Source organism: Capricornis sumatraensis, chromosome 17, assembly GCF_032405125.1.
Source record: "Capricornis sumatraensis isolate serow.1 chromosome 17, serow.2, whole genome shotgun sequence".
NCBI classification, from domain to species: domain Eukaryota; kingdom Metazoa; phylum Chordata; class Mammalia; order Artiodactyla; family Bovidae; genus Capricornis; species Capricornis sumatraensis.
Window position 1 is genome coordinate 35970282 of NC_091085.1, and position 27442 is coordinate 35997723.

The 27442-nt window shown below is 38.6% G+C and overlaps 1 protein-coding gene across 1 annotated transcript in view; it reads left to right on the forward strand.

Moving 5' to 3' along the window:
* SCLT1 (sodium channel and clathrin linker 1) overlaps nucleotides 1-27442 on the forward strand; it is a 257901-nt gene that overhangs the window by 27653 nt on the left and 202806 nt on the right. Inside the window, exons 3-5 of the mRNA XM_068989603.1 lie at nucleotides 14563-14621; nucleotides 15152-15224; nucleotides 18430-18485. Coding sequence (XP_068845704.1) covers nucleotides 14563-14621; nucleotides 15152-15224; nucleotides 18430-18485 — 188 coding nt within the window. The remainder of the gene's footprint in view (nucleotides 1-14562; nucleotides 14622-15151; nucleotides 15225-18429; nucleotides 18486-27442) is intronic.

Consider the following 27442-nt stretch of genomic DNA (forward strand, 5'->3'; position numbering starts at 1 on the left):
GTACTCCTTTCCCAATTTTGAACCAGTCTGTTGTTCCATGTCCATTTCTCACTGTTGCTTCTTGACCTGCGTACAGTTTTCTCAGGAGGCAGGTAAGGTGGTTTGATATTCCCATCTCTTTAAGAATTAAAGAAATATTCTTATTACCACTAACATGGTCTCATCACAAAATACTGCCAATGAAGCATCAAATGCATTGAAAAGAAAACATGATGATGATGATGACTATGATAATTTGTAATCTAGCCTTGACGCATGTGACATGTATACTTGGTTCTCAATCGATTGTACTGAGATTAAACAAGCATGCTGGATATTTCCATTTTGTGTTCTAGAAAAAATACTATTTAATGAGTAAATATCCTTACCATGCTTTGCGATTGAGCTGTTATGTTAGATTTTCTTTAATAGGATTAGTAATTAACAGTTAGTTACTAGGTTAATTTAAAAAATTGAAACCATGATGAAATGTCCCAACATACCTTCCAGAATGGTTAAACGAAAACACAGCCCCACTGAAAAGTCAAATACTGAAAAGTATGAAGAAAAAAATGAATCAGTCAGACATTGCTGGTGATACTATGTGAAGAATTTTGTAGTTTCTTCTAATTGTAAAGATGGTAACGATGACCCTATAGGCGAGATAGCAAAAGAGACACAGATGCAAAGAACAGACTTTTGGACTATGTGGGAGAAGGCGAGGGTAGGATGATTTGAGAGAATAGCATTGAAACATGTATATTATCATATGTGAAATAGATCTCCAGTCCAAGTTGATACATGTGAGAGGGTGCTCAGGGCCAGTGCACTGGGATGACCCTGAGAGATGGGATGGGGAGCGAGGTGGGGAGGAGGGTTAAGGATGGGGAACACATGTACACCCATGGCTGATTCATGTCAATGTATGGCAAAACCACTACAATATTGTAAAGTAATTAGCCTCCACAAAGAAAGGCAATGCCAAAGAATGCTCAAACTACTGCACAATTGCACTCATCTCACACACTGGTAAAGTAATGCTCAAAATTCTCCAAGCCAGGCTTCAGCAATACATGAACCGTGAACTTCCAGATGTTCAAGCTGGTTTTAGAAAAGGCAGAGGAACCAGAGATCAAATTGCCAACATCCGCTGGATCATGGCAAAAGCAAGAGAGTTCCAGAAAAACATCTATTTCTGCTTTATTGACTATGCCAAATCCTTTGAGTATGTGGATCACAATAAACTGTGGAAAACTCTGAGAGATGGGAATACCAGATGACCTAACCTGCCTTTTGTGAAACCTATATGCAGGTCAGGAAGCAACAGTTAGAACTGGACATAGAACAACAGACTGGTTCCAAATAGGAAAAGGAGTACGTCAAGGCTGTATATTGTCACCCTGCTTATTTAACTTATATGCAGAGTACATCACGAGAAACGCTGGGCTGGAAGAAGCACAAGCTGGAATCAAGATTGCCAGGAGAAATATCAATAACCTCAGATATGCAGATGACACCACCCTTATGGCAGAAAGTGAAGAGGAACTAAAAAGCCTCTTGATGAAAGTGAAAGTAGAGAGTGAAAAAGTTGGCCTAAAGGTCAACATTCAGAAAACGAAGATCATGGCATCTGGTCCCATCACTTCATGGGAAATAGATGGGGAAACAGTGGAAACAGTGTCAGACTTTATTTTTTTGGGCTCCAAAATCACTGCAGATGGTGACTGCAGCCATGAAATTAAAAGACGCCTACTTCTTGGAAGAAAAGTTATGACCAACCTAGATAGCATATTCAAAAGCAGAGACATTACTTTGCCAACAAAGGTCCGTCTAGTCATGGCTATGGTTTTTCCAGTGGTCATGTATGGATGTGAGAGTTGGACTGTGAAGAAGGCTGAGCGCTGAAGAATTGATGCTTTTGAACTGTGGTGTTGGAGAAGACTCTTGAGAGTCCCTTGGACTGCAAGGAGATCAACCCTGGGATTTCTTTGGAAGGAATGATGCTAAAGCTGAAACTCCAGTACTTTGGCCACCTCATGGGAAGAGCTGACTCATTGGAAAAGACTCTGATGCTGGGTGAAGGGGACGACAGAGGATGAGATGGCTGGATGGTATCTGTGACTCGATGGACGTGAGTCTGAGTGAACCCCGGGAGTTAGTGATGGAGAGGGAGACCTGGCGTGCTGCAATTTATGGGGTCGCAAAGAGTCGGACACAACTAAGCGACTGAACTGAACTGAACTGAATTAGCCTCCAATTAAAAGTTAAAATTAGTCTCCAATTCCTTTTCATTCATCATAGAGAAACCTAAATGAACCATGACAACCTAAATAACCATTGTTTACAAAAACCTATACAGAAATATTTATAGCAGTTTTGTTCATAATATCCTAAAATATGGATGAAGCTGGAGCCTATTATACACAGTGAAGTAAGTCAGAAATAAAAACGTCAACACAGTATATTAACACATATATTTGGAATTTAGAAAGATGGTAGCAATGACCATATATGTGAGACAGCAAAAGAGACACAAATATAAAGAACAGACTTTCGGATTCCGTGGGAGAAGGTGAGGATGGGATGATTTGAGAGAATAGCATTAAAACATGTATATTACCATATGTGAAATAGATCACCAGTCCAGGTTCGATGCATGAAACGGCACTCCAGGCTGGTACACTGGGACAACCCAGTGGGATGGGATGGGATGAGGAGGGAGGTTAGAAGGGGGTTCAGGATAGGGGACACATGTACACCCATGGATGGTCCATAATAGCCCCAAATGGGAAACAACCGATGGTGAATGGTTAAACAAACCATGGTACATACTTACCATGTACTATTACTCTCAACTAAAAAGAAATTAATATTTAATACATGTAAAAATGTCCAGGAAATTATGCTGATTGGAAAAAAGCGACCAATCACAGAATATTACATACTTGATTGGTTCCTTTTCTATAAGACTCTTGAAATAATATATAGATGGAGAACAAATTAGTGGTTGGCAGAGTTCTGGGATGGGGATGGATGAGACATAGATGGGTAGGATGTTGCCCTAAAGGTACGAGATGAAGGATTCTTGGGTTATGTAACTATCCTTTGTTTTAACTTAATATCATTATTATGGAAGTTTTACCGTACTTTATTGTTTGCAGTTTTGCAAGGTGTTACTGTTGGGGGAAAATTGGTAAAAGCTATAGGACAGTTCTCTATTATTTCTTTTTTAGTTAAAGTGTAATTGATACACAGTTACAATTATAAGCCACAGGTGTACAGTTTTTACCAATTCACAATTTTAAAAGTTATATCCCATTTATAGTTACAGTTATTGTAAGTGTTGATTATCTTCTCAGTGTTGTACAGTATATCCCTTTTGCTTATTCTATACCTGATTTGTACTTCATACTCTTATGTTTCCCTATATTACTTCTTCCCCATCCTCTCTCCCTTCTGGTAACCACGATTTTTTTTCTCTGTATCTGTGAGTCTGCTTCTTTTAGGTTATATTCACTAGTTTGTTATATATTTCATATTCCATATATGAGTGATATTATAGAGCATTTGTCTTCCTTTGTCTGACTTATTTCACTTAGCATAATACCCTCCAAGTCCATGTGCTGCTACTAACTTTGGGTTTTGTTTGTTCTTCTTTCTCTAATTGCTTTAGGGATAAGGCTAGGTTGTTTTATCTGAGAATTTTCTTATTTCTTGAGGTAAGCTCCCATTACTATAAGCTTCCCTCTTAGAACTGTTTTTAAGGCGTCCTGTAGATTTGGGGTGGTTCTATTTTTGTTTTCATTTGGTTCTGGGTATTTTTTTGTTTCCTCTGATTTCTTTAGTGATAAATTAGTTTGGTAATATATTGTTTAGTCTCCATGTGTTTGTGATTTTTTTGCAGTTTTTTTTTTCTGTAATTGATTTCTAATCTCATTGTATTGTGGTCAGAAAAGATGCTTGATATGGTTTCAGTTTTCTTAAATTTACCTAGGCTTGTTTTGTGGCCTAGCTTGTGATCCATGCCAGAGAATATTTTATATACACTTGAAAAGATTGCATGTATATATACATATATCATTTAAGTTCTTCTGTTCTTCTGGTCTAATGTTTCATTTAAGTCCTGTGTTTCCTTATTGACTTTTTGTCTGGACAATCCATCCATGGACATAAGTAGTCTCCTACTATTACTGTGTTACTCTTGATTTCTCCTTTTATGTCCGTTAATATTTGCCTTATACACTTATGTGCTTGTGTGTTGTCTGTGTACATGAGTACAGTTGTTATCTCTTCTTGGATCAATCTCTTGATCATTATGTAGCATCCTCCTTTGTCTCCTGCAACAGTCTTTTTAAGGCTCTTTATCTGATATAAGTATTGCTACTCTGGCTTTCTTTTGATTTTCATTTGCATTAAATAGCTTTTTGATCCCTTTACTTTCAGTTTATGTGTGTCTCTAGGTCTTAAGTCTCTTGTAGGCAGAAAGTCTTGTTTTTTATCCACACACTATGTCTTTATTTAGAGCATTTAGTCCATTTACATTTAACAGTTATTGAAGTATATGTTCTTATTGTTATTTTGTTAATTGTTTTCTATTTGTTTTTACAGACCTTTTTTCCTCTTTTGTTCTCTCTTGTGATTTGAAAACTATCTTTAGTGTTACTTTTGGATGCCTTTTTCTTTTTGTATGTATAGCTACTATAGATTTTTGTTTTATGGTTTGCATGTGGTTTTTGTATAGCAGTCCATATATATATGTATGTGATTGTTTGAAGTTGCTGATCTTTTCATTTCAAATGCATTTTTAAAACCTTTCATTTGTACTCTTCTCCCCTCATGATTATTGTTTTAGATATGGTATTTTACATCTAATTATTTTGTATATCCCTTAACTGCTTATTGTGGTTACAGATGATTTTACTACTTTTGTCTTTTAACCTCCCCATCAGGTTTATGTGTTGATGATTTCCTATCTTTAGTACATGTTTGCCTTTTTTGGTGAACTTTTCTGTAAGTAATTTTCTGGTTTCTAGTTGTGGTCTTTTCTTTTTCATCTAGAGAAGTTCCTGTATCATTTATTATAAAACTTGATTTGGTGGTGGTGAGCTCTCAGCTTTTCCTTGTGTGTAAAGCTTTTGATCTCTCAGTAAATCTGATCCAGAGCCTTGCTGGGGATAGTTTTCTTGGTTGTAGGTTTTTTCCCTTTCATCACTTTATTTTTTCTTTATTTTTTTTAATTGGAGGAAAATTGCTTTACAGTGTTGTGATCATTTCTGCTGTACAAGGGTACAAATCAGCCATAATTATGGCCTTTCATCACTTTAAATATCATGCCATCCCCTTTTGACTTGCAGAATTTTTGCTGAAAAATCACTGACAGTGATATAGGCCTTCTGTTTCGTATTATTTCTTGCTTTTTCCTTGCTGTTTTTAATATTCTCTCTTAATATACAACTTTTGTTGTTTTAATTGCAATATGTTTTGGTGTGTTCCTTTTGGCTTCATCCTGGATGGGATTCTCTGCACATTCTAGACTTGGGTGACTATTTCATTTCTCAGGTTAGGGAAATTTTCACCAATTTGTTAAAATTTACTCAGACCCTTTTATCTCTCTCTACTCCTTCTAGGATCTCTATAGTTCAGTTTAGTTCAGTTCAGTCACTCAGTCGTGTCCAACTCTTTGTGACCCCATGAACCACAGCACACCAGGCCTCCCTGTCTATCACCAACTTCCAGAGTCCACCCAAACTCATGTCCATTGAATCAGTGATGGCATCCAACCATCTCATCCTCTGTTATCCCCTTCTCCTCCTGCCCTCAATCTTTCCCAGCATCAGGGTCTTTTCCAATGAGTCAGCTCTTTACATCAGGTAGCCAAAATATTGGAGTTTTCAGCTTCAACATCAGTCCTTCCATTGAATACCCAGGACTGATTTCCTTTAGAATGGACTGGTTGGATCTCCTTGCAGTCCAAGGGGCTCTCAAGAGTCTTCTGCAACACCATAGTTCAAAAGCATCAATTCTTTGGCACTCAGCCTTCTTTATAGTCCAACTCTCACATCCATACATGACTAATTGAAAAACCATAGCCTTGACTAGATGGACCTTTGTTGGCAAAGTCATGTCTCTCCTTTTTAATATGCTGTCTAGGTTGGTCATAACTTTTCATCCAAGGAGTCAGCGTCTTTTAATTTCATGGCTGCAATCACCATCTGCAGTGATTTTGGAGCCCCCCAAAAAAAGTCTGACACTGTTTCCACTGTTTCCCCATCTATTTCCCATGAAGTGATGGGACCAGATTCCATGATCTTCGTTTTCTGAATGTTGAGCTTTTAGCCAACTTTTTCATTCTCCTGTTTCACTTTCATCAAGAGGCTTTTTAGTTCCTCTTCACTTTCTGCCATAAGGATGGTGTCATCTGCATATCTGAGGTTATTGATATTTCTCCCAGCAATCTTGATTCCAGCTTGTACTTCCTCCAGCCCAGCGTTTCTCGTGATGTACTCTGCATATAAGTTAAATAAGCAGGGTGACAATATACAGCCTTGACGTACTCCTTTTCCTATTTGGAACCAGTGTGTTCCATGTCCAATTGTAACTGTTGTTTCTGGACGTGCATACAGGTTTCTCAAGAGGCAGGTCAGGTGGTCTGGTATTCCCATCTCTTTCAGAATTTTCCACAGTTTGTGGGGATCTACACAGTCAAAGGCTTTGGCATAGTCAATAAAACAGAAATAGATGTTTTTCTAGAACTCTCTTGCTTTTTCGATGATCCGCCGAATGTTGGCTCCCTATAATGTTGGATCTCTATAATGCTAATATTAATGTGCTTGATGTTGTCCCAGAGGTCTCTTAAACTGTCCTTATTTCTTTTTTCATTTTTCTGTTCAGCAGCAGTGATTTTCAGTTCTCTCTCTTCCAGTTCTCTGATCCATTCCTTTGTATCATTTAGTCTACTGTTGATTCCTTCTAGTGTATTTTTTGTTTCCATTATTGTATTCTTCATCTCTGTGTGGGTCTTTATATTTTCTACAAAATTCTGACTTCTTGCTTTGTACATCCATTCTCCTCCTGAGTTTTTTGATCATCTTTATAATCATTGCTCTCACCTTCCCTCAAGTAGATGCTTATCATAGTGTCACTTATTTTTTTGGAATTTTATCTTGTTCCTTTGGCTGGGACATGTTCTTCTGCTATCTCATTTTTCCTAAGTTGCTATTCCCATTTTTATGTACATGGTAGTTGTGTTGCATTTCTTGACCTTGGAGAGTAGGAGATGTATGATGTGTCGCAGGAGCACACAACCCTCTCATCACTCAAGCTGTGTTTCTACGACTTGCCCCAGTAGGGCTGCATGGGTCCTTCTGTTGTGGCAGGCTGACTATGTGGACAATTTGGTAACTGTGTTTGTCCCCTAGCCTGGTTAGTTGCCAGGCACTGTTTTGTGTGGATGCTGCTGACTGCTGGTTAATGGGGCATAGTCACAAGGTGGCTGGCTGCAGAACCATAGGGAGCTGTGGGGTTAGTACTGGCTCACTGGTGGGCAGTGTCTGCATCCAGAAGACTCCAGGCCATTGCTTACCCACACTGGTGGTTGAAGCCTGGTCCTAGGGTTAGTGCCAGACCACTGGCAGGCAGAGTTCTGGGTCCTGGAGTCTGACTGAAGGATCCAGAGATCTCACAGTTGCTGTCAGATGGGGGCAATTACTGATAAAGTTGGGTATGTGCTTTGTGGTGTCTTGAAGTTTGCATTTGGAGAAGGAAATGGCAACTCACTCCAGTATTCTTGCCTGGAAAATCCCATGGATGGAAGAGCCTGGTAGGCTACAGTCCATGAAGTTTGCATTGGCTTGCTTTGTGGCAGAACTGGGACCCATCTGATCCTAGAGTAGGATTTTCCTTGATGTAGGCAGGCTAGATATGCACACTGAAGGACTGTGGTTTTCTTGCATCTCTTGTCTCACCTCTGGTGTGTGAGGCTGTTCTGGAGGCTAGTGTGTACTTCCTGGAGTTCAGAGTTGGTGCCTGCCCACTGGTGAGTGGAGCCAAGTCTTGGGTCTCTATGTCAAGAGGCATGTCTAGAGGTGATTGTATGCTCAGGAAGTCTTTAGGTAGCCTCTCTGCTGATGGGTGGGCCGTGACGTTGCCCAGTTAGTTGTTTGATGGAGTGTGTCAGCGTTGGTGCCTACTGCTTGTTGGGTGGGGTCAGCTCCTGGCACTGATGAATTTGAGGGAGGATCTCAAGATGGAGGCCACCCACTGCAGTGTCCATGCAGTAGATAGCCCCCACATATGTCTGCCACAAGTTTCTCTGGCTTCAGAGTGAGCCACAGCCACCCTGCACCACTCCAGGAGTTTTCCCAAGGCAACCACGTTTGTCTGGGCCAGGCTTCTATCAGTTTATTTCTTTTGCCTTGGTTCCCAGTACATGTGAAACTTTGTGTTTACTCTGTAAGAGTGAAGTCTTATTTCCCTCAGTCCTTTGGATCTCCCAATATTATAAGTCTCATTGGCCTTCAAAGCCAGATACTCTGGGGGCTCCTTTTCCTGGTTCAGAAATCCTCAGACTGAGGAGTACAACGTGAGCCTTAGAACCCTCACTCGTGTGGGGGAAGTACTATATTATAATTATTATCCAGTTTGTGCATTGCCCACCTGGGGCATGAGACTTGATTATATCTTGAGTGTGCTTTCCCTCCTACCTGTCTTGTTATCATTCCTTCTTTATGTCTTTGTTTATGGAAGACCTTTTTTTGCATAGGTTCTGATTTTCTCCAGTGATGGTTATTCTGCAGAAACTTGTGATTTTGGTGTGCTCATGAGAAGAAGTGAACTCAGGATCTTTCCACCTCCATCTTTGTCAGTCTCTTCAAAGGAAACTTCTGTATCTCTTATGGCATTTGAATCAACAATCAATAATTGCAGAATAGAGAAAAAGCAAATTATAAGGATCAGGCAAAAATTTTGGTATTACTGCAGATGCAATATCATTTAAAATGATTAAATATACATTTAAAATGATTATAGGGTGATTTATAAACAACTTTACACTAATATCTTTGACCATGTAGGTGAAATAGACAAAATGACTGAAAAAGTAAAACTTACTAAAACTAATACAAGAAGCAGTAGAAATCTGAGTAGTCTTTCATATGTTAAAAAAGCTGAATTCAGTATTAAAAATCATTTCACATACCAAGCACCTTTTCCAACCACAAAACTGTGGATTAAAAATCAACTATTTAAAGAAAAGCTGCAAAAATACAAACTCACAGAGGCTGGACAATATGCTACTAAACAACCAATGAGTCACTGAAGAAATCAAAGGGGAAAGCAGAAAATACCTGGAGACAAATGAAAATGGAAAAATCTAAAATCTGTGCAGTACAACAAAAGCAATACTAAGAGAGCAGATACACCATGCTCAAGTGGAATTTATCATAGATTCTAGGATGGTTCAGCATTGGCAGATTAGTCAGTAAAATACACCATGTTAAATCGAAGAATAGAAGTCATATGATTATCTCCATGCAAAAAAAAAAAAAAGCTTTTTAAGAAATTTAACATTCATTTATAAGAACTCTGAACAAAGTGTATATAGAGGGAACACACTTATACCTGGTAAAGTCCATACGTGAAAACCCTGCAGCCAGTACGGTACTCAGTGGTGAAAAACTGAAAGCATATCTGTCAGAGCAGCTATTATCAAAAATACTAGAAATAACAAATGTTGGCTAGGATGTGCAATAAAGGGAACACATGCACAATGTTGGTAAGAATGTAAATTGGTACATCCAGTATGGAAAATGTATTGAGGCTCCTCTGAACATGGAAAATAGAATTACCATACAAACCAGCAATTCCGCGTCTGAGCATTTTCAAAAAAAGAAAAACATTAATTCTAAAGATATATGCACCATTTTGTATTGCAGCATTATTTACAATAGCCAAGATACAGAAACAACCTAAGTGCCCATCAATAGGTGAATGGATAGAGAAGACGTGGTACCTATGTGCAATGGAATATTGTTGTTGCTTTAGTAGCTAAATCATGTCCAACTCTTTGTGACCCCATGGACACAGGAGCCCACCGAGCTCCTCTGTCCATGACATTTCCCAGGTAAGAATCCTAGAGTGGTTACCACTTTCTTCTCCAGGGAATCTTCCCAACCCAGGGTTTGAACTTGCACCTCCTGCATTGGCAGGTGGATTCTTTATTGCTGAGCCACCAGGAAAGCCCAATGGAATATTCAGTTCAGTTCATTTCTGTCACTCAGTCATGTCCGACTCTTTGCAACCCTATGGACTGCAGCACTCCAGGCTTCCCTATCCATCACCAATGCCTGGAGCTTGCTCAAACTCGTGTCCATTGTGTCGGTGATGCCATCCAACCATTGCATCCTTTGTCATCCCTTCCTTCTCCTGCCTTCAATCTTTCCCAGCATCAGGATCTTTTCCAGTGAGTCAGGTCTTCTCATCAAGTGGCCAGAGTATTGGAGTTTCAGCTTCATCATCAGTCCTTCCAATGAATATTTAGGACTGATTTTCTAGAGGATGGATTGGTTGGATCTCCTTGCAGTCCAAGGGACTCTAAAGAGTCTTCTCTAGCACCACAGTTCAAAAGCATCAATTCTTCGGCACTCAGCTTTCCTTATGGCTCAATTCTCACATCCATGCATGACTACTGGAAAAACCATAGCCTTGACCAGACGGACCTTTGTTGGCAAGGTAATGTCTCTACTTTTTAACATGCTATTTAGGTTGGTCATAACTTTCCTTCCAAGGAGCAAGTGTCTTTTAATTTCATGGCTGCAATCACCATCTGCAGTGATTTTTGGAGCCCCCCAAAACTAAACTCTCTCACTGTTTCCATTATTTCCCCATCTGTTTGCCATGACATGATTGGACCAAATGGCATGATCTTAGTTTTCTGAATGTTGAGTTTTAAGTCAACTTTTTCACTCTCCTCTTTCACTTTCATCAAGAGGCTCTTAAGTTCTTCTTCACTTTCTACCATAAGGGTGGTGTCATCTGCATATCTGAGGTTATTAATATTTCTCCTGGCAGTCTTGATTCCAGCTTGTGCTTCCTCCAGCCTGGCATTTCACAAGATGTACTCTGCATATAAATTAAATAAGCAGGGTGACACCATACAGCCTTGACGTACTCCTTTCTCAATTTGGAACCAGTCTGTTGTTTGATGTCTGGTACTAACTGATGCTTCTTGGCTGGCATACAGATTTCTCAGGAGGCAGGTAAGGTGGTCTGGTATTCCCATCTCTTTTACAGTTTTCCACAGTTTGTTGTGACCCACACAGTCAAAAGCTTTGGCATGGTCAATAAAGCAGAAGTAGATATTTTTCTGAAACTCTTGCTTTTTTGATGATCCAGCACATCTTGGCAATTTGATCTCTGGTTCCTCTGCCTTTTCTAAATCCAGCTTGACCATCTAGAAGTTCATGGTTCACATACTGTTGAAGCCTGGCTTGGAGAGTTTTGAGCATTACTTTGCTAGCTTGTGAGATGAGTGCAATTGTGCAGTGGTTTGAACATTCTTTGGCATTGCCTTTCTTTGGCATTGGAATGAAAACTGACCATTTCCAGTCCTGTGGCCACTGCTGAGTTTTCCAAATTTACTGACTTACTGACTGCCCCACTTAAACAGCATCATCTTTTAGGATTTGAAATAGCTCAACTGGAATTCTGTCACCTCCACTAGCTTTGTTCATAGTAATACTTCCTAAGGCCCACTTGACTTCACATGCAAGGATGTCTGGCATACCATTGTAGTTATCTGGGTCATGAAGATCCTTTTTGTATAGTTCTTATGTGTATTCTTGCCGCTTCTTAATATCTTCTGCTTCTGTTAGGTCCATACCATTTTTGTCCTTTATTGAGCCCATCTTTGCATGAAGTGTTCCCTTGGTATCTCTGATTTTCTTGACGATGTCACCAGTCTTTCCCATTGTATTGTTTTCCTCTGTTTCTTTGCACTGATCACTGAGGAAGGTTTTCTTATGTCTCTGTGCTATTCTTAGGAACTCTGCATTCAAATGTGTATATCTTTCCTTTTCTCCTTTGTCTTTTAGCTTCTCTTCTTTCTCAGCTATTTGTAAGGCCTCATCAGATGACTATTTTGTCTTTTTGCATTTTTTTTTTCTTGGGGATGGTCTTGATCACTGCCTCCTGTACAATGTCAGGAACCTCCGTTTATAGTTCTTCAGGCTCTCTAATCAGAGTTCTTCAGATCTAATCCCTTGAATCTATTTCTCACTTCCACTGTGTAGTCATAAGGGATTTGATTTAGGTCATACCTAAATGGTCTTGTGGTTTTCCCCTAGTTTCTTCAACTTAAGTCTAAATTTAGCAATAAGAAGTTCATGATCTGAGCCACAGCCAGTTTCCGGTCTTTTTTTTTTCTGACTATATAGAGCTTCTCCATCTTTAGCTGAAAAGCATATAATCAGTCTGATTTTGGTATTGACCATCTGGTCGTGTCCATGTGTAGAGTCTTATCTTGTGTGGTTGGTAGAGGGTGTTTGCTATGACCAGTGTGTTCTCTTGGCAAAACTGTTAGTCTTTGTCCTGCTTCATTCTGTACTCCAAGGCCAAATTTGCCTGTTACTCCAGGTGTTTCTTGACTTCCTGCTTTTGCATTCCAGTCCCCTATCATGAAAAGGACATCTTTTTTGGGTGTTAGTTCTAGAAGGTCTTCTAGATCTTCATCAGTTCAGTTCAGTCGCACAGTCGTGTCCCGATTCTTTGCGACCCCATGAATCACAGCACGCCAGGCCTCCCTGTCCATCACCAACTCCTGGAGTTCACCCAGACTCAGGTCCATCGAGTTAGTGATGCCATCCAGCCATCTCATCCTCTGTCGTCCCCTTCTCCTCCTGTCCCCAGTCCCTCCCAGCATCAGAATCTTTTCCAATGAGTCAATTCTTCATAATCAGCCATAAAAAAAGAATGAAATCTCTGTGTTTTTGTTGACATGTATGGTCCTAGATGGTATTATACTAAGGGAAAAAGTCAGACAGAGAAAAACAAATAACCGTATGATTTCCCTTATATATGAAATCTGAAAACAGATGAATAAAATTGACAAAAACAGAAACACAGCCATAGATGCAGAGAATAAACTGGTTGCCAGAAGGGAGGCAGGGTCGGGGTATGTTTGAAATAGGTATGGGACATTAAGTTAACTTCCAGTTACAAAATATATGACTCACAGAATGCAATATACAACGTGGGAAATAGCGTCAATAATAATGTAGTATCTTTGTCAGGTGACAGATGGTAACTAGACTTACTGTATAGGAAGGGCCTACTGACAATATGTTGATCTTAATTATATTGTACTTATATCCCCAGTACTTATTTATCTTTTAATTGGATGTTATAAATTGTGCCTTTTGACCAACTTCATCCATTTCTCCCTCCCCTTACATCCCACCTCTGGTAACCACAAATCATATCTGTTTTTCTATATCTCATAATGGGCATTCCGACTCAGGGTGATGCCAGCAGTAGTATGTGAGATAGTTGCTGGAGCAGCTCTCAGTTTCTGCTGGTTACTCATTTTCACAAGATAAGCACAGAAATGCCATTAAAAAAAAAAAAAAACAAACAGGAGAACTACCTCTAATTTTTCCGTTCCAGTCTCTGCCTCCACTTCCTCTTTCTGATCCTTCTTGCCCGTGTTATCCAGCCCACCTTCCTCCCCTGCCTCCCAGCCTTTTAGCCCTCAGTCTACTTCCCAGCATTGTCCACCCCTCAGTGTTATGCTGTGTCTGTGCCCCTCTTCTGACTAGTGTCATCTCTTTTTGCCACCCTACTTTAAGGAGTTTGTTCCCAGATCTTCCCCTGGTCCTTCCAGACCATCCGTTGGCTGCCTTGTTCATCTTGCTCCTGCCTTTTTACTCACCCTTTCTTGATACTCCTTTATGTTCGTCCCTACTTCTCCTCCTGGTCTTTATTTCTAGCCCCGTGTGCTCTAGTCCTAATCAAAACTCCAACCACCCCCAATCAGATCTGGAGATGCAGTTATATCTGGCGGCTTGGTATTCTCTCTTTTCGGTCTTTATAATTGGTAGATTATAGAGAGAGTTTTCTAGGTAAATAGAAATTGTCTGTGAATGAGAACAGTATTGCATCTTTGTTTTCAGCTTTAGGTCTCCAACTCCCTGTCCCTGTAGCAGATTCTACTGATTGGAGCCTTTGGTTACAGTGTTGAATTTTATCAGTGCTAATGAGCAGCCTTGTATTATTGCTGAATTTTGTGCAGTGCTTCTGATGTTTCACTGTCAAGAATAGAAATCGATATACGTTTTTGGTAGATATTCTTTATCAATTGAGAATTTTCTTCTTATTTCTAGTTTACCAAGAGTTTTATTATGTACAGGTGTTAACATTTAGTCAAACATTTTCAGCATCAATTATTTTTTTCTTTCTCTTTTGTAATTGCAGTAAAAAATTTTCTAAGGTTATAACATTTTTAATTGTATTTAATTTTAAACTACTGTCAGTTGAGGCTCAAATTATATGAGAAAATAAAATTTAAAGATGCATTATTTTCTGTTACAGAAAGGTGTCGTCAAAGGAGATGGAGATGACACATTAGAAAACTCAGCAACTGACCAAAGGTAAGATTGTGTTACCAGAAAATATTTTCTTAATTATGTTTAATTATTGTTAAAATTTTTTTTAGTATTAGGAATGTTTATTTTCTAGTCTGCTCTAATTAGGTTTAAATGACCTGTCATTGAGTTGACAAGGGAAAAAAAAGCTGCTATCATCATCTCTAAGAGTGGCTCTCAACTGGGTGATTTTGCTTCTCTCCCCTCCCCAGATACTTGACAATGTCTGCTAACAGTTTTGCTTGTCACTGTTGTGGAGGGCAAGGGCACTAGTGGCATCTAACGGGCAGAGGCCAGTAATGCTGCTAAACATCCTACAGTGCATAGGTCAGCCCCTACAATAAAAAAGTTACTCAGCTTGAAATATTAATTGAGCTAAGGCTGTGAGAATCTCTGGTTTAGGAAAAAGGTAAAGTATTGATTGTTATGGAGAAAATTAACATAAAAGTTTTGATGTTTATTTATTTCATGTTATATATTTATTAAACTAAATTAACCAAAATATGCATCTTTCTAACTTTGCATTTTTTTTTTAGCTTTTTAGTTCCTCTTATAACTGAGTATGATAAGCATTTGGAAGAACTAAATGGTCAGCTGAAATATTATCAGGTATGAAATCAGGTGTTAACCCTTTGGTAATATTTTCTTTAAAAAAAGAAAAAGTAAATAGACATTGTTTCTTCACAAATCCTTTGATAAGGAAGAAAATATTTACCTGTAATCAATTTACAGCATTGTGTTAGTTTCAAGTGTACAGCAAAGTGATTCTGTTATCCACATTTATGTGTTTGTGTATATATGTGTATTCTTTTTCAGATTATTTTCCATTATAAGTTAGTATAAGATACTGAATCCAGTTCCCTGTTCTATACAGTAGGTTCTTGTTGTTTGTTTTATATATAATAGTGTTTATCTATAAATATCTGTGTCTGTAATCTTGTATAGTGTGTATCTATAAATCCCTAATTTATCCCTCTCCCCTCTTTTCCCTTTGGCAACCATAAGTTTGTTTTCTATGTCAGTGAGTCTGTTTCTGTTAATTTGTATCAATTTTTGATTCCACATATAAGTGATATTGTATAATATTTGTCTTTCTCTGATTTACTTTACTTAGATGTTAATTTCTAAGACCATCCATGTTGCTGCAAATGCATTACTTCATTCAGTATGGCTTGAGTAATATTCCATTGTGTATGTGAGTGTTTATATATACCCCACATCTTTTTTATCTGTTCATGTGTTGATAGATACTTAGGTTGCTCCCAAGTCTTGTCTGTTGCAGATTGTGCTGCTATGAACATTGGGGTGCATATATCTTCTTGAATTACAGTTTTAGAATTAGTATTTTTTGGACTATGCCCAAGAATGGGATTGTTGAATCACATGGTAATTCTGCTTTCCATTTTTTAAGGAAGGTCTATACTGTTTTCTGTAGTGATTGCACCAATTTACACTCCCACTAACAGTGTAGGAAGGTTCTCTTTTCTCCACACCCTCTCCAGCATTTATTATTTGTCGACATTTTTATGATGACTTCTGAGTAGTCTGAGGTGATACTCATTGTGGTTTTGAATTGCATTTCTCCAGTAATTAGTGATGTTGAGCATCTTTTCATGTGCCTGTTGGCCATCTGTATGTCTTCTTTGGAGAAATGTCTGTTTAGGTCTTCTGCCCATTTTTGATTGGGTTGGTTTTTTTTTTTCTTTCTGGCTATAGAGCTGTTTTTAACTGACAGTAACAGAAAGCTCTCTTTTGCGCAGATGACATTTTGCTTTTATTTTTAGGATCTCTCTCTCTTTAGTCACTAAGTCATGTCTGACTCTTGTGACCCCATGGACTGTAGCCTGCCAGGCTTCTTTGTGGGATTCTCCAGGCAGGAATACTGGAGTGGGTTGCCATTTCCAATTTTTAGGATAGTGAGCCTAAAGTTCCTGCCGAATTCACTCTCTCAAAATTACTATAATGATCTGTGGTTTGTTAGTTGTAAAATGGAATATCTAGTTTCTTGAAATTAAACTTAAAATTTTAATTTTTTCTATAATCAGTCTGATTCATTTATCTCTTTAATCAGCTAGTTTACTAACATATTTAACTTCACTTTTCCATTTGTCATTCTCCATCTAAAAATGATTACTGGATTAATTTCAAAAAAGAGGTAGGTGTAGCAGAACGCCCAGTGGTCTGTGATAAGAATAGTTGCTACTTTTAGGGAGAAAAAAAGATGTTGACAGCTACTTCTAACACTTGCTCACATAGATATTATTGATTAGCAATAGTTCTTACGGATTCTTATTGACCCAGTAAAAAAATAGTGTATCTCAAAAGCAGGAAAATTTTCATAAATAATTCTCTATATGAAAGATTTTCTTCCAGAAAATGTACATAATTGGGGAAATTTTGATAAGAAAGATACGGCTGAATTTTGTTTCCTTCCAACTCTTAAATATTTTGAAATATTTTACAGTAAAAAATCTTTTGTGTTACTGTAACAATTTACCCTGAATCCGTATTAATGCATATATCCCACCTAATTATTTGAATAATATTTTTCAAGATACACTGACATTTTTGAAAATTTTAAAGATCAATCTAAAAAAAATACAAAGCAGGAATAATTCCTACAATAAAGTCCAAACCTCTTAGTTAGCATGACATTCAAGACCTGCCACCTGCCTTTCCAATTTTACCTCTCATTGCATCGCTCCATGTATGGTCAGTTCTCAATTATCTGGTCGTGAATTCATTCATTTTGATTTAATTGTGATTCAGGCACAGCAGGGAGCTGGGAAAGGTTCACCTTTCAAGCTGACTTTGTAGTTATAATTGGCTGTTACTGATTTCCTAGACCAAGCTGCCTTGAGCTTCTCTGGTTGACAGGAAGAGAGAAAGGCTTGGAGCTCTGCCTGTTCCAGCCTTCCCTTGCCAGGTTCACTCTGGGCTTGGCACTTCTCCTTTAGCCTAGGGTACCCAAGCAAGACTAACGGGCAGATCATGAGTTGATTGCAGTTTTGTTTTAAGTATGGTTTTACGTGGCCACCTTCCTGATCTCCATTTGCTCATTTACTCTTATTGAGAACTGACAACTATGCCTGTGTTGTCTAATATTTGTTGCTTCTTTGCTTTTACTTTCACCCTGCTCGAAATGTCCTTCCTTTTCTGTTGTAATCTTACAATCCCTTTAACCCCTCAGAAAAAATTAAAAATACCTTCATTTCATTCCCTTTTCAATGTGTATTTTATTCTTACTGGTATTTTAGTTAGTGATTTTTTTTTAAACTGTATTTCCTACTACTGTCTGTGTTAGTAACCACATTGGTTTACTGTAGCAACCTTGTATTTGCAGAGAGACTAAACAGCTAATAAAAGAGGTCAATCAGAGACTGAATGAATTATTGCTAAAGAAGATCTTTATTTGCTTTTTTCACCATTAACATTTTACTTTTCAAAATTTAAGCACACTTACATGGACTTCCACGTAAAGTAGGATGAAACAAGACATACAGTCAAGGTCTAGGGATCATTAGTATTTCTTATAGTGACATATTGAGGAATATCTTTCTTCTACTATAAACATCTAGAAATCATACAAATTATTTATAAATATTTCTTAATATATAAGAAGGTTTTTATTTCTATTCAGAATGTTCTGTATATCATTAAAATATCTAATATTTATTGTTAGAAGTGAATAATAATTATTTCTTATCTATAGACTAGTGTCACAGATTACATGCATATGAGTGAACTATTAGTACTTAATATAGCTCTGATTGTCTTGAAGATGTTTTCCTACAGCTATATTTTATTCTTTCAGAAACAGATGGGTGAGATGAAACTACAATTTGAAAATGTCATCAAGGAAAATGAAAGGTAGATCAATTAACTGTTTTTTATTTTATTTTTGTCTTAGGTAACTTTTATTGTTACTTGGTATTTTATTCATGTAGTATACTGGTTTTGAATGTGGACTTTGGGGCCTGATGTCCTCTTTGACTCCTGGCTCCATTGCTTTCTAGGTATGTGACCTTGGACAGTTACTTAACCTCTTTGTGCTTCAGTTTCCTCATCTATAAATGGGAGATAATAGCAGAACCTGTTTTGTAGAGCTGACTATAAAGGACAAAGTAAATGCTTAAAATAGGGTATATAATAAACACTTTATAAATGTTTAGCAATCATTAGTAGTAGAATAGCATGTAATATATAAATACATTAGGAAACATACCAATAAAAAGAAAGCCTGTCAGCCCACCATCCAGTTAAGAGCTAAAATATTATCAATACTGGTGCACCTATCCATGTTTTCTTTCCCTACATCATCCCTCTCTTTCCCCTCTGCCAGCAGTTAATACTGTCTTGAAATTTATCATTCCCTAGCTTTTTAAATTTTTATGCATACATCTATACCTAAGGATATACTATTTTTATGTATTTTTTAAAATGTATATAAAACAGTATTGTTTAGTCTTCTGAGACACACTTTTTTTCACTAAGTATCATGCGTGAATAGAATAATTTCAAGGGATGAAATTGCTGGGTTATAGGCCATGTGGTATTCAACTCTGCAATATATTGCCAACTTAATTTCCAAAGTGGCTTTACCAATTTTCATCCTACAGTGATATTTATGAGTTTTTATTGATCCGTATCTTTTATCAACACTTGCCCTTCCTTACCAGGTTTCTTAATTTTTATTATTTTGAGTCCTAAATAGTATTTCATTGTGTTTTTAATTTTCATTTTCTGAATACCAGTATGTTCAACCATTTTTCATGTTCAACCATGTTACTTACCCATGTGATTTCTCATGAAATGCAGATTCTTTTCCCTATTTTCTATTTATCTTTCCCTTAGTAAATTTATATAATCTGTATTGTCAGTATTTGTTGGTGTGCCGGTCGGTGTTAATCATAACCATTGTAGGCATTTCAAACAAGTAGAGATTTAGTCACTTTCCGTTAAAATGTAGGTAAGATCATTGGTTTTAGAGTCATACCACAGAGGCTGAGATGCTGTGGTCAGGAATTTATGCTGGTATAGCCACCACTACAGCATCATTTTCGTGAAGCTGAAAACTTGACACTGGAAAGTGGAGTATGGGTTGCTGATTTCAAGAACACTCAAGTCTACCAATTTTGCTTGCCATCTATCATACCTGAAGGAAAATATTCTCAGCTCACTTTCACCTTCCATATCCCCCTCAAGTGCCTCTCACTGCTGAAACGAATCCCATACATCACACCAGCTGCAAGGAAATTTGGGAAATACAGTTATTAGAATTTTAGTTACTGTAAAAGATGCTGGAATATGGAAAGGGATGAAAATGAACAATGAGTGCCAGTGGCCCATTCATTGTGTTAGACAATAGGTACATTTCAGATTCTTGTTCCCAGGTTGTGATACGTTTGATCAACAAAATTTTATTTTTTTTTAATTTTGAGGTAGTTGAATATATCTATCTTTTCTCTTATGGTTGTTGATCTTTGTGTCTCTAACAAATCCTTTCAGCCTGTGGTCATAAAGATCTTCTCTCATGTTTTCTTTTAAAAATGTTCAGGGTTTTATTCTATTCCAAGTTTAATTCTGAAGGTTATGTAACTGGACTGAGATCTGATAGAACTTTTGTTGTTGACATAAAACTAAGCCAAAAAAATTAAGAAATCTTTTTAAAATTTGGCATTCCTTTGCTTGCATTCTTCTATGTAAATCTCTTAACTAGATTTTCCATTTTTCTCACTTATTTCTGGTTTTTCCCATGAAAAGTTTTCTAACTTTTTTATGATGCACTATTCTTTTTCAAAATAATTATGAGATAGCCTATGATCTTCCTAGTAAAGAGTATTACTAAGATTTTTGAATCACCAGTATATGTAAGTGAAGTTTGTATTTTAATGTTTTTGGGATAATACTGTTGTTACATGAATTAGCCAATGATTTAGTCATTTCCTTTATTTGCCTCTGTGCTCTTCCTTTTAAGTCCAGGTCTTGTGAAACCAGTCCTCTAAAAATCTGCCTTTACCTTTTTAATAGTGCTGCAGTCATGGCTCATGAATGTATTTATCCTGAGTATAATAGGGAAATGAGAAAAAATGGATCCTGAGCTTGTTAAAAGGCACTTTAAATAACTCAAAATGTTATCAGGTTTTAAAGTAAACTCTGTCTTTAGGGCAGTATCCTGCTTTTAAATAAGCATTGCTGTTAAGGACTGCAAAATCAGAAAGAGTTTATCATTTTTAAGGAAAATATTTTAGATATGATCAAGTCTGAATAATGGAAGCTAGCAGTGGCTTGGATTATACAGTAGTAGCAGTTCCACATTTTTAGGGTCAGGGAAACATTCTGCTACATTGTATATAGCTGAATATTACCTAGGAATTGATTACAAATAGAAAATAATGAAGTCATTTTATGAGACTTAGGAAAGGTGGAAAAAATATTCGTTATATCATCTTCATTTTTAGTCTATTCCTTGAAATTCCGTTCATGTTGAGAATATACTAGTTTTTATTTTGTTTTTGTCTTATTTTCTTTAATATCATATTTCCTTCTCATAACTTGCCAAAGGAAGAAAATTGGGTTATATAGTGAGTAAATATATGTACAGCACTGTCTGGCACTAAGTAAATGCTACTTTTTATTGTTATTATTTTTATTTTATTATTGAGGGTTTGAAAGACAATCATTGCCTCTGTAAGAGCTATTTTCCCTTCTTTCATAGTTCACATAACCCTGATTTTGTTGCAGTTTCATTGCGCTCAGAGGATTTGAGCTTCTTCCACAATCTCAGGTGATAAATCTTTGATTATAATCTAGTGCACATTTCTTTTTGTCAGGGATTGGTGTCAGTATAAACATGAGATTCACTTTTATCCAGTGAAGTAAGGGACAGTCTGCAGTAGTGCCACTGGAAAGATTTTTCTTGCTGATAAGAGAGACTGGCAAGAAGAAAACTACCTCCTTTCAGTTCCTTGTCATTTTCAGTTCAGCTCAGTCATGTCCGACTCTTTGCAACCCCATGTGCTGTAGCATTTTAGAAAGTGTTATGTTGAAGCTGCTGTAGCTGTTTTGTAACCATGATAGTAGATATCAGAAACGCAAGGAGATGGGAAGAAGGGAAAGATGGGGAAACCTTTTGTCCTTAAATTACATTACTGAGCCTCTGAAACAAATCTGGAGTCACTTACCTTCAGATTTAATATTTGGTAAAGTAATAAAACATGCATCCAATAATTCGTAAATATTTATTGAGTACTTACTAAATTGTTGTTGTTGTTTAGTTGATAAGTCATGTCCTTCCTCTGCAAGCCCATGGACTATAGCGCATCAGACTTTTCTGTCCTTCACCATCTCCCAGAGTTTGTTCAGACTCATGTCCATCAAGTCAAGTGATGCTGTCAAGCCATCTCATCCTCTGTCTCCAGCTTCTCCTGCCCTCAATCTTTTCCAGCATCAGGGTCTTTTCCAGTGAATGGGATCTTTGCATCAAGTGGCCAGAGTATTGGAACTTCACTTTCAGCATCAGTCTTTCCATTGAATATTCAGGGTTGATTTTCTTTAGGATGGACTAGTTTGATCTCCTTGCTGTCCAGGGGACTCTCAAGAGTCTTCTCTAGCACCATAACTCAATAGCATCAATTCTTTGGTGCTCAACCTTCTTTATGGTTGAGCTGTCACATCCATACATGACTACTAGAGAAACCATAGCTTTGACTATACAGACCTTTGTCAGCGAAGTGTTATCTCTGCTTTTTAATACAGTGTCTAGGTTTGTCATAACTTTCCTTCCAAGGAGCAAGCGTCTTTTAATTTCATGGCTGCAGTCATTGTCTGCAGTGATTTTGGAGCCCAAGAAAATAAAATCAGTCACTGCTTCCAGTTTTTCCCCCTATTTGCCATGAAGTGATGGGACTGAATGCCATGAGCATAGTTTTTTGAATGTTGAGTTTTAAGCCAGCTTTTTCGCTTTTCTCTTTCATCCCCATCAGCAGTAGGCTCTTTAGTTCTTCTTCACTTTCTGCAGTTAGAGTGACATATCTGAGGTTGTTGATATTTCTCCCAGCAATCTTGATTCCAACTTCTGAGTCATCCAGCCCTGCATTTCACATGATGTTCTCTGCATATACGTTAAATAAGCCCTATGACAGTATACAGTCTTGATGTACTCCTTTCCCACTTTGGAACCAGTCCGTTGTTCCATGTCCGGTTTTAACTGTTGCTTCTTGTTCTGCATACAGGCTTCTCAGGAGACAGGTAAGGTGGTCTGGTATCCCCATCTCTAAGAATTTTCCAGTTGGTTGTAATCCACACAGTCAAAGGCTTTAGTGTAGTCAATGAAGCAGAAGTAGATGTTTTTTGGAATTACCTTGATTTTTCCATGATCCAGCGGATGCTGACAATTTGATCTCTTGTTCCTCTGCCTTTTCTAAATCCAGCTTGTATATCTGAAAGGTTTCAGTTCACGTAATACTGAAGCCTAGCTTGAAGTATTATGAACATAATCTTGCTAGCATGTGAAATGAGTGCAGTTCTATGTTAGTTTGAACATTCTTTGGCATTGCCTTTCTTTGGGATTGGAATGGAAAGCTCACCTTTTCCAGTACTGTGGCCACTGATGAGTTTTCCAAATTTGCTGACTTAATGGGTGCACCGCTTTAACAGCATCATCTTTTAGGATTTTAAATAGCTTAGCTGGCATTCTGTCACCTCTACTAGGTTTGTTCATAGTAATGCTTCCTAAAGCCCACTTGCCTTCACACTCCAGGATGTCTGGCTGTAAGTGAGTGATCACATGATTGCAGTTATCTGGGTCATTAAGACCTTTTTTCTTTTTTTTTTTTAAATAGTTTTTCTGTATATTTATGCCACCTCTTCTTAATCTCTTCTGCTCCCTGTTTCTGTCCTTTGTTGTGTCCATTTTTGCATGAAATGTTTCCTTGGTATCAAATTTTCTTGAAGTGATCTGTAGTCTTTGCCATTCTATTGTTTTCCTCTTATTTCTTTGCACTGTTCACTTAAGAAGGCTTTTCTTTCTCTCTTTGCTATTCTCTGGAACTCTACATTCAGTTTGGTATCTTTTCCCCTTTCTCCTTTGCCTTTCCCTTCTTTTGTAATCTCAACTGTTTTTAAGGCCTCTTCAGACAGCTACTTTGCCTTCTTGCATTTCTTTTTTGGGGGGATGGTTTTGGTCACCACCTCCTGTACAGTGTTATGAACCTCCCTGCATAGTTCTTCAGGCACTCTGTCTACCAGATCTAATCCCTTGAATCTATTTGTCACTTCCACTGTATAATCATAATGGCTTTGATTTAGGCCATACCTGAATGGCCTAGTGGTTTTCCCTACTCTCTTCAATTTAAGCCTGAATTTTGCAATAAGAAGCTCATGGTCTGATCCACAGTCAGCTCCCAGAAGTGTTTGCTGACTGTATAGAGCTTCTCCATCTTTGACCATGAAGAATATAACCAATATGATTTCTGTATTGACCATCTGGTGATATCCATGTGTAGTGTCATCTCTGGTGTTGTTGGAAGAGGGTATTTGCTATGACTGGTGCGTTCTCTTGGCGAACCTCTGTTAGTCTTTGCCCTGTTTCATTTTGTATTCCAAGGCCAGACTTGCCTGTTACTCCAGCTATCTCTTGACTTCCTCCTTTTACTTTACCGTCCCCTCTGATGAAAATGACTTTTTTGGGTGTTAACTCTAGAAGGTTTTGTAGGTCTTCATAGAACTTTTCGACTTCAGCTTCTTCAGCGTTCGTGGTTGGGGCATAAACTTGAATTACTGTGATGTTGAATGGAAACGAACTGAGATCATTCTGTCATTTTTGCAGACCCAGGTACTGCATTTCAGACTCTTTTATTGACTATGAGGGCTACTCCATTTGTTCTAAGGCATTCTTACCCACAGTGGTAGTTAAAATGTAATTATATGGTCATCTGAATTAAATTTGCACATTCCCATCCATTTTAGTTCACTAATTGCTAAAATGTCAATGCTCACTCTTGCCATCTCCTGTTTGACCACTTCCAATTTACCTTGATTCATGGACCTCACATTCCAGGTTCCTATGTAATATTGTTCTTTACAGCTTTGGACTTTACTTTCACCACCAGACGCATCCACAGCTGAGCAACATTTCCGCTTAGGTCAGCCTCTTCATTCTTTCTGGAACTGTTTCTCTGCTCTTCCCCAGTAGCCTTCGGACACCTACCAACCTTGGGGGCTCATCTTCCAGTGTCATATCTTTTTGCCTTTTGATTGTGTTCATCAAGTTCTCAAGGCAAGAATACTGAAGTGGTTTGCCATCCCCTTCTCCAGTGGGCCACATTTTGTCAGAACTCTCCACCATGACCCGTCCATCTTCAGTAGCCCTGCAAGACATGACTCATAGCTTGCTTGAGTTACACAAAGCTGAGACCCATGTGATCATTTTGATTAGCTTTCTGTGATTGTGATTTTCATTCTCTTGGCTGTAGGATTATAAATCTTGCTTCCTGATGGGAGGGACTGGCTGTGGGGAAAACTGGGTCTGGCTCTGGTAGGCAGAGCCATGCTCAGTAAATCTTTAATCCAGTTGTCTGTTGATGCGAGGGCTGTGCTTCCTCCCTGTTAGTTGTTTGGCCTGAGGTGACTCAGTCGTAGAGTTGCATGCTCTATGATAAGGCTACTAGCGTGAAAGTGAAAGTCGCTCAGTCATGTCTGACTCTTTGCAACCCCATGGCCTATACAATCCATGGAATTCTCCAGGCCAGAATACTGGAGTGGGTAGCCTTTCCCTTCTCCAGAGGATCTTCCTAACCCAGGGATGGAACCCAGGTCTGCCACATTGCAGATGTATTCTTTACCAGCTGAGCCACAAGGGAAGCCCAGTAAGGCTACTGGTAAGGCCACTGCTGCTGCTGCTAAGTCACTTCAGTCGTGTCTGACTCTATGCAACCCCATAGACGGCAGCCCACCAGATTCCCTCGTCCCTGGGATTCTCCAGGCAAGAACACTGGAGTGGGTTGCCATTTCCTTCTCCAATGCATGAAAGTGAAAAGTGAAAGTGAAATCGCTCAGTCGTGTCCGACTTCGCGACACCATGGACTGCAGCCTACCAGGCTCCTCCATCCATGGGATTTTCCAGGCAAGAGTACTGGAGTGGGTTGCCATTGCCTTCTCCGGTAAGGCCACTGGCAGCCTCCAAAAGAATTTATACCAACACCCACCTTTCAGGACTGCTGCTGCCACTGCCCCTATCACCACAGCAAGCCACTGCTGACCAACACCTCTCCAGGAGACCCTCAAACACTCACAGGCAAGTCTCACTCAATCTCCTGTGGGGTCGCTGCTCCTTTTCCCTGGGTCCTGGTATGCACAAGATTTTGTTTTGGCCCTCCGAGAGTTTCTGTTTCCCTCAGTCCTGTGGAAGTTCTGTTATCAAATCCCATTGCCTTTCCAAATTAGATTCTCTGGGCATTCCCAGTCTCTTTGCCAGATCCCCAGTTTGAGAAGTATATCATTAGTGTGTGTTGATAATAGCCTATGAACACAAATAACTAGATGTTATATATTTGAAATTTGAGAGAAAAGAGTTCTTGTGTATATTTATAAAAAAAAGAAAAAATGAAGCCACTATTTTTCAGTACTTGTCCAAAAATGTTATTCTGTACTCAGAAACTTTATTTAACAGCAGAAGATGAATACATTTGCTCTGTTTTCCAGTGAAAGAAAATATATCTCTGGAATTCCATGGTAAACACTGCTTTTCTGGAGCTAATTTATGTCTGTATACTGTGAGGAAAACCATCCTCTTTACTTAAAGTTTAATATTTTTCTTTCTAATAATCTCAGAGGTATACCTCTCATATAAACTCAGAGGTATCCTAGTTTCTGTATATGTCTCTGTTTATGATAAGTCTGTATATTTCTGTATATATATGTCTCTTACCACACCCCCCATAATTACTAGTCTCCAGTCACACTGCTCATCTTACTGGCTTCCTTAAAACTGGCACATGAATGTGAAAGTCGCTCAGTCGTGTCTGACTCTTTGTGACCCCATGGACTATACAGCCCATGGAATTCTCCAGGCCAGAATATTGGAGTGGGTAGCCTTTCCCTTCTCCAGGGAATCTTCCCAACCCAGGGATCAAACCCAGGTCTCCTGCATTGCAGGTGGAATCTTTACCAGCTGAGCCACAAGGGAAGCCCAAGAATACTGGAGTGGGTAGCCTATCCTTTCTCCAACAGATCTTCCTGACCCAGGAATTGAACCGGGGTCTCCTGCATTATTGCAGGCAGATTCTTTACCAACTGAGCTATCAGTTCAGTTCAGTCGCTCAGTCGTGTCCAACTCTGCGACCCCATGAATCGCAGCACGCCAGGCCTCCCTGTCCATCACCAACTCCCGGAATTCACTCAGACTCAACATCTGTCGAGTCTGTGATGCCATCCAGCCATCTCATCCTCGGTCGTCCCCTTCTCCTCCTGCTCCCCATCCCTCCCAGCATCAGAGTCTTTTCCAGTGAGTCAACTCTTTGCATGAGGTGGCCAAAGTACTGGAGTTTCAGCTTTAGCATCATTCCTTCCAAAGAAATCCCAGGGTTGATCTCCTTCAGAATGGATTGGTTGGATCTCCTTGCAGTCCAAGGGACTCTCAAGAGTCTTCTCCAACACCACACTTCAAAAGCATCAATTCTTCAGCACTCAGCCTTCTTCACAGTCCAACTCTCACATCCATACATGACCACAGGAAAAACCATGGCCTTGACTAGATGGACCTTAGTCGGCAAAGTAATGTCTCTGCTTTTGAATATACTATCTAGATTGGTCATAACTTTTCTTCC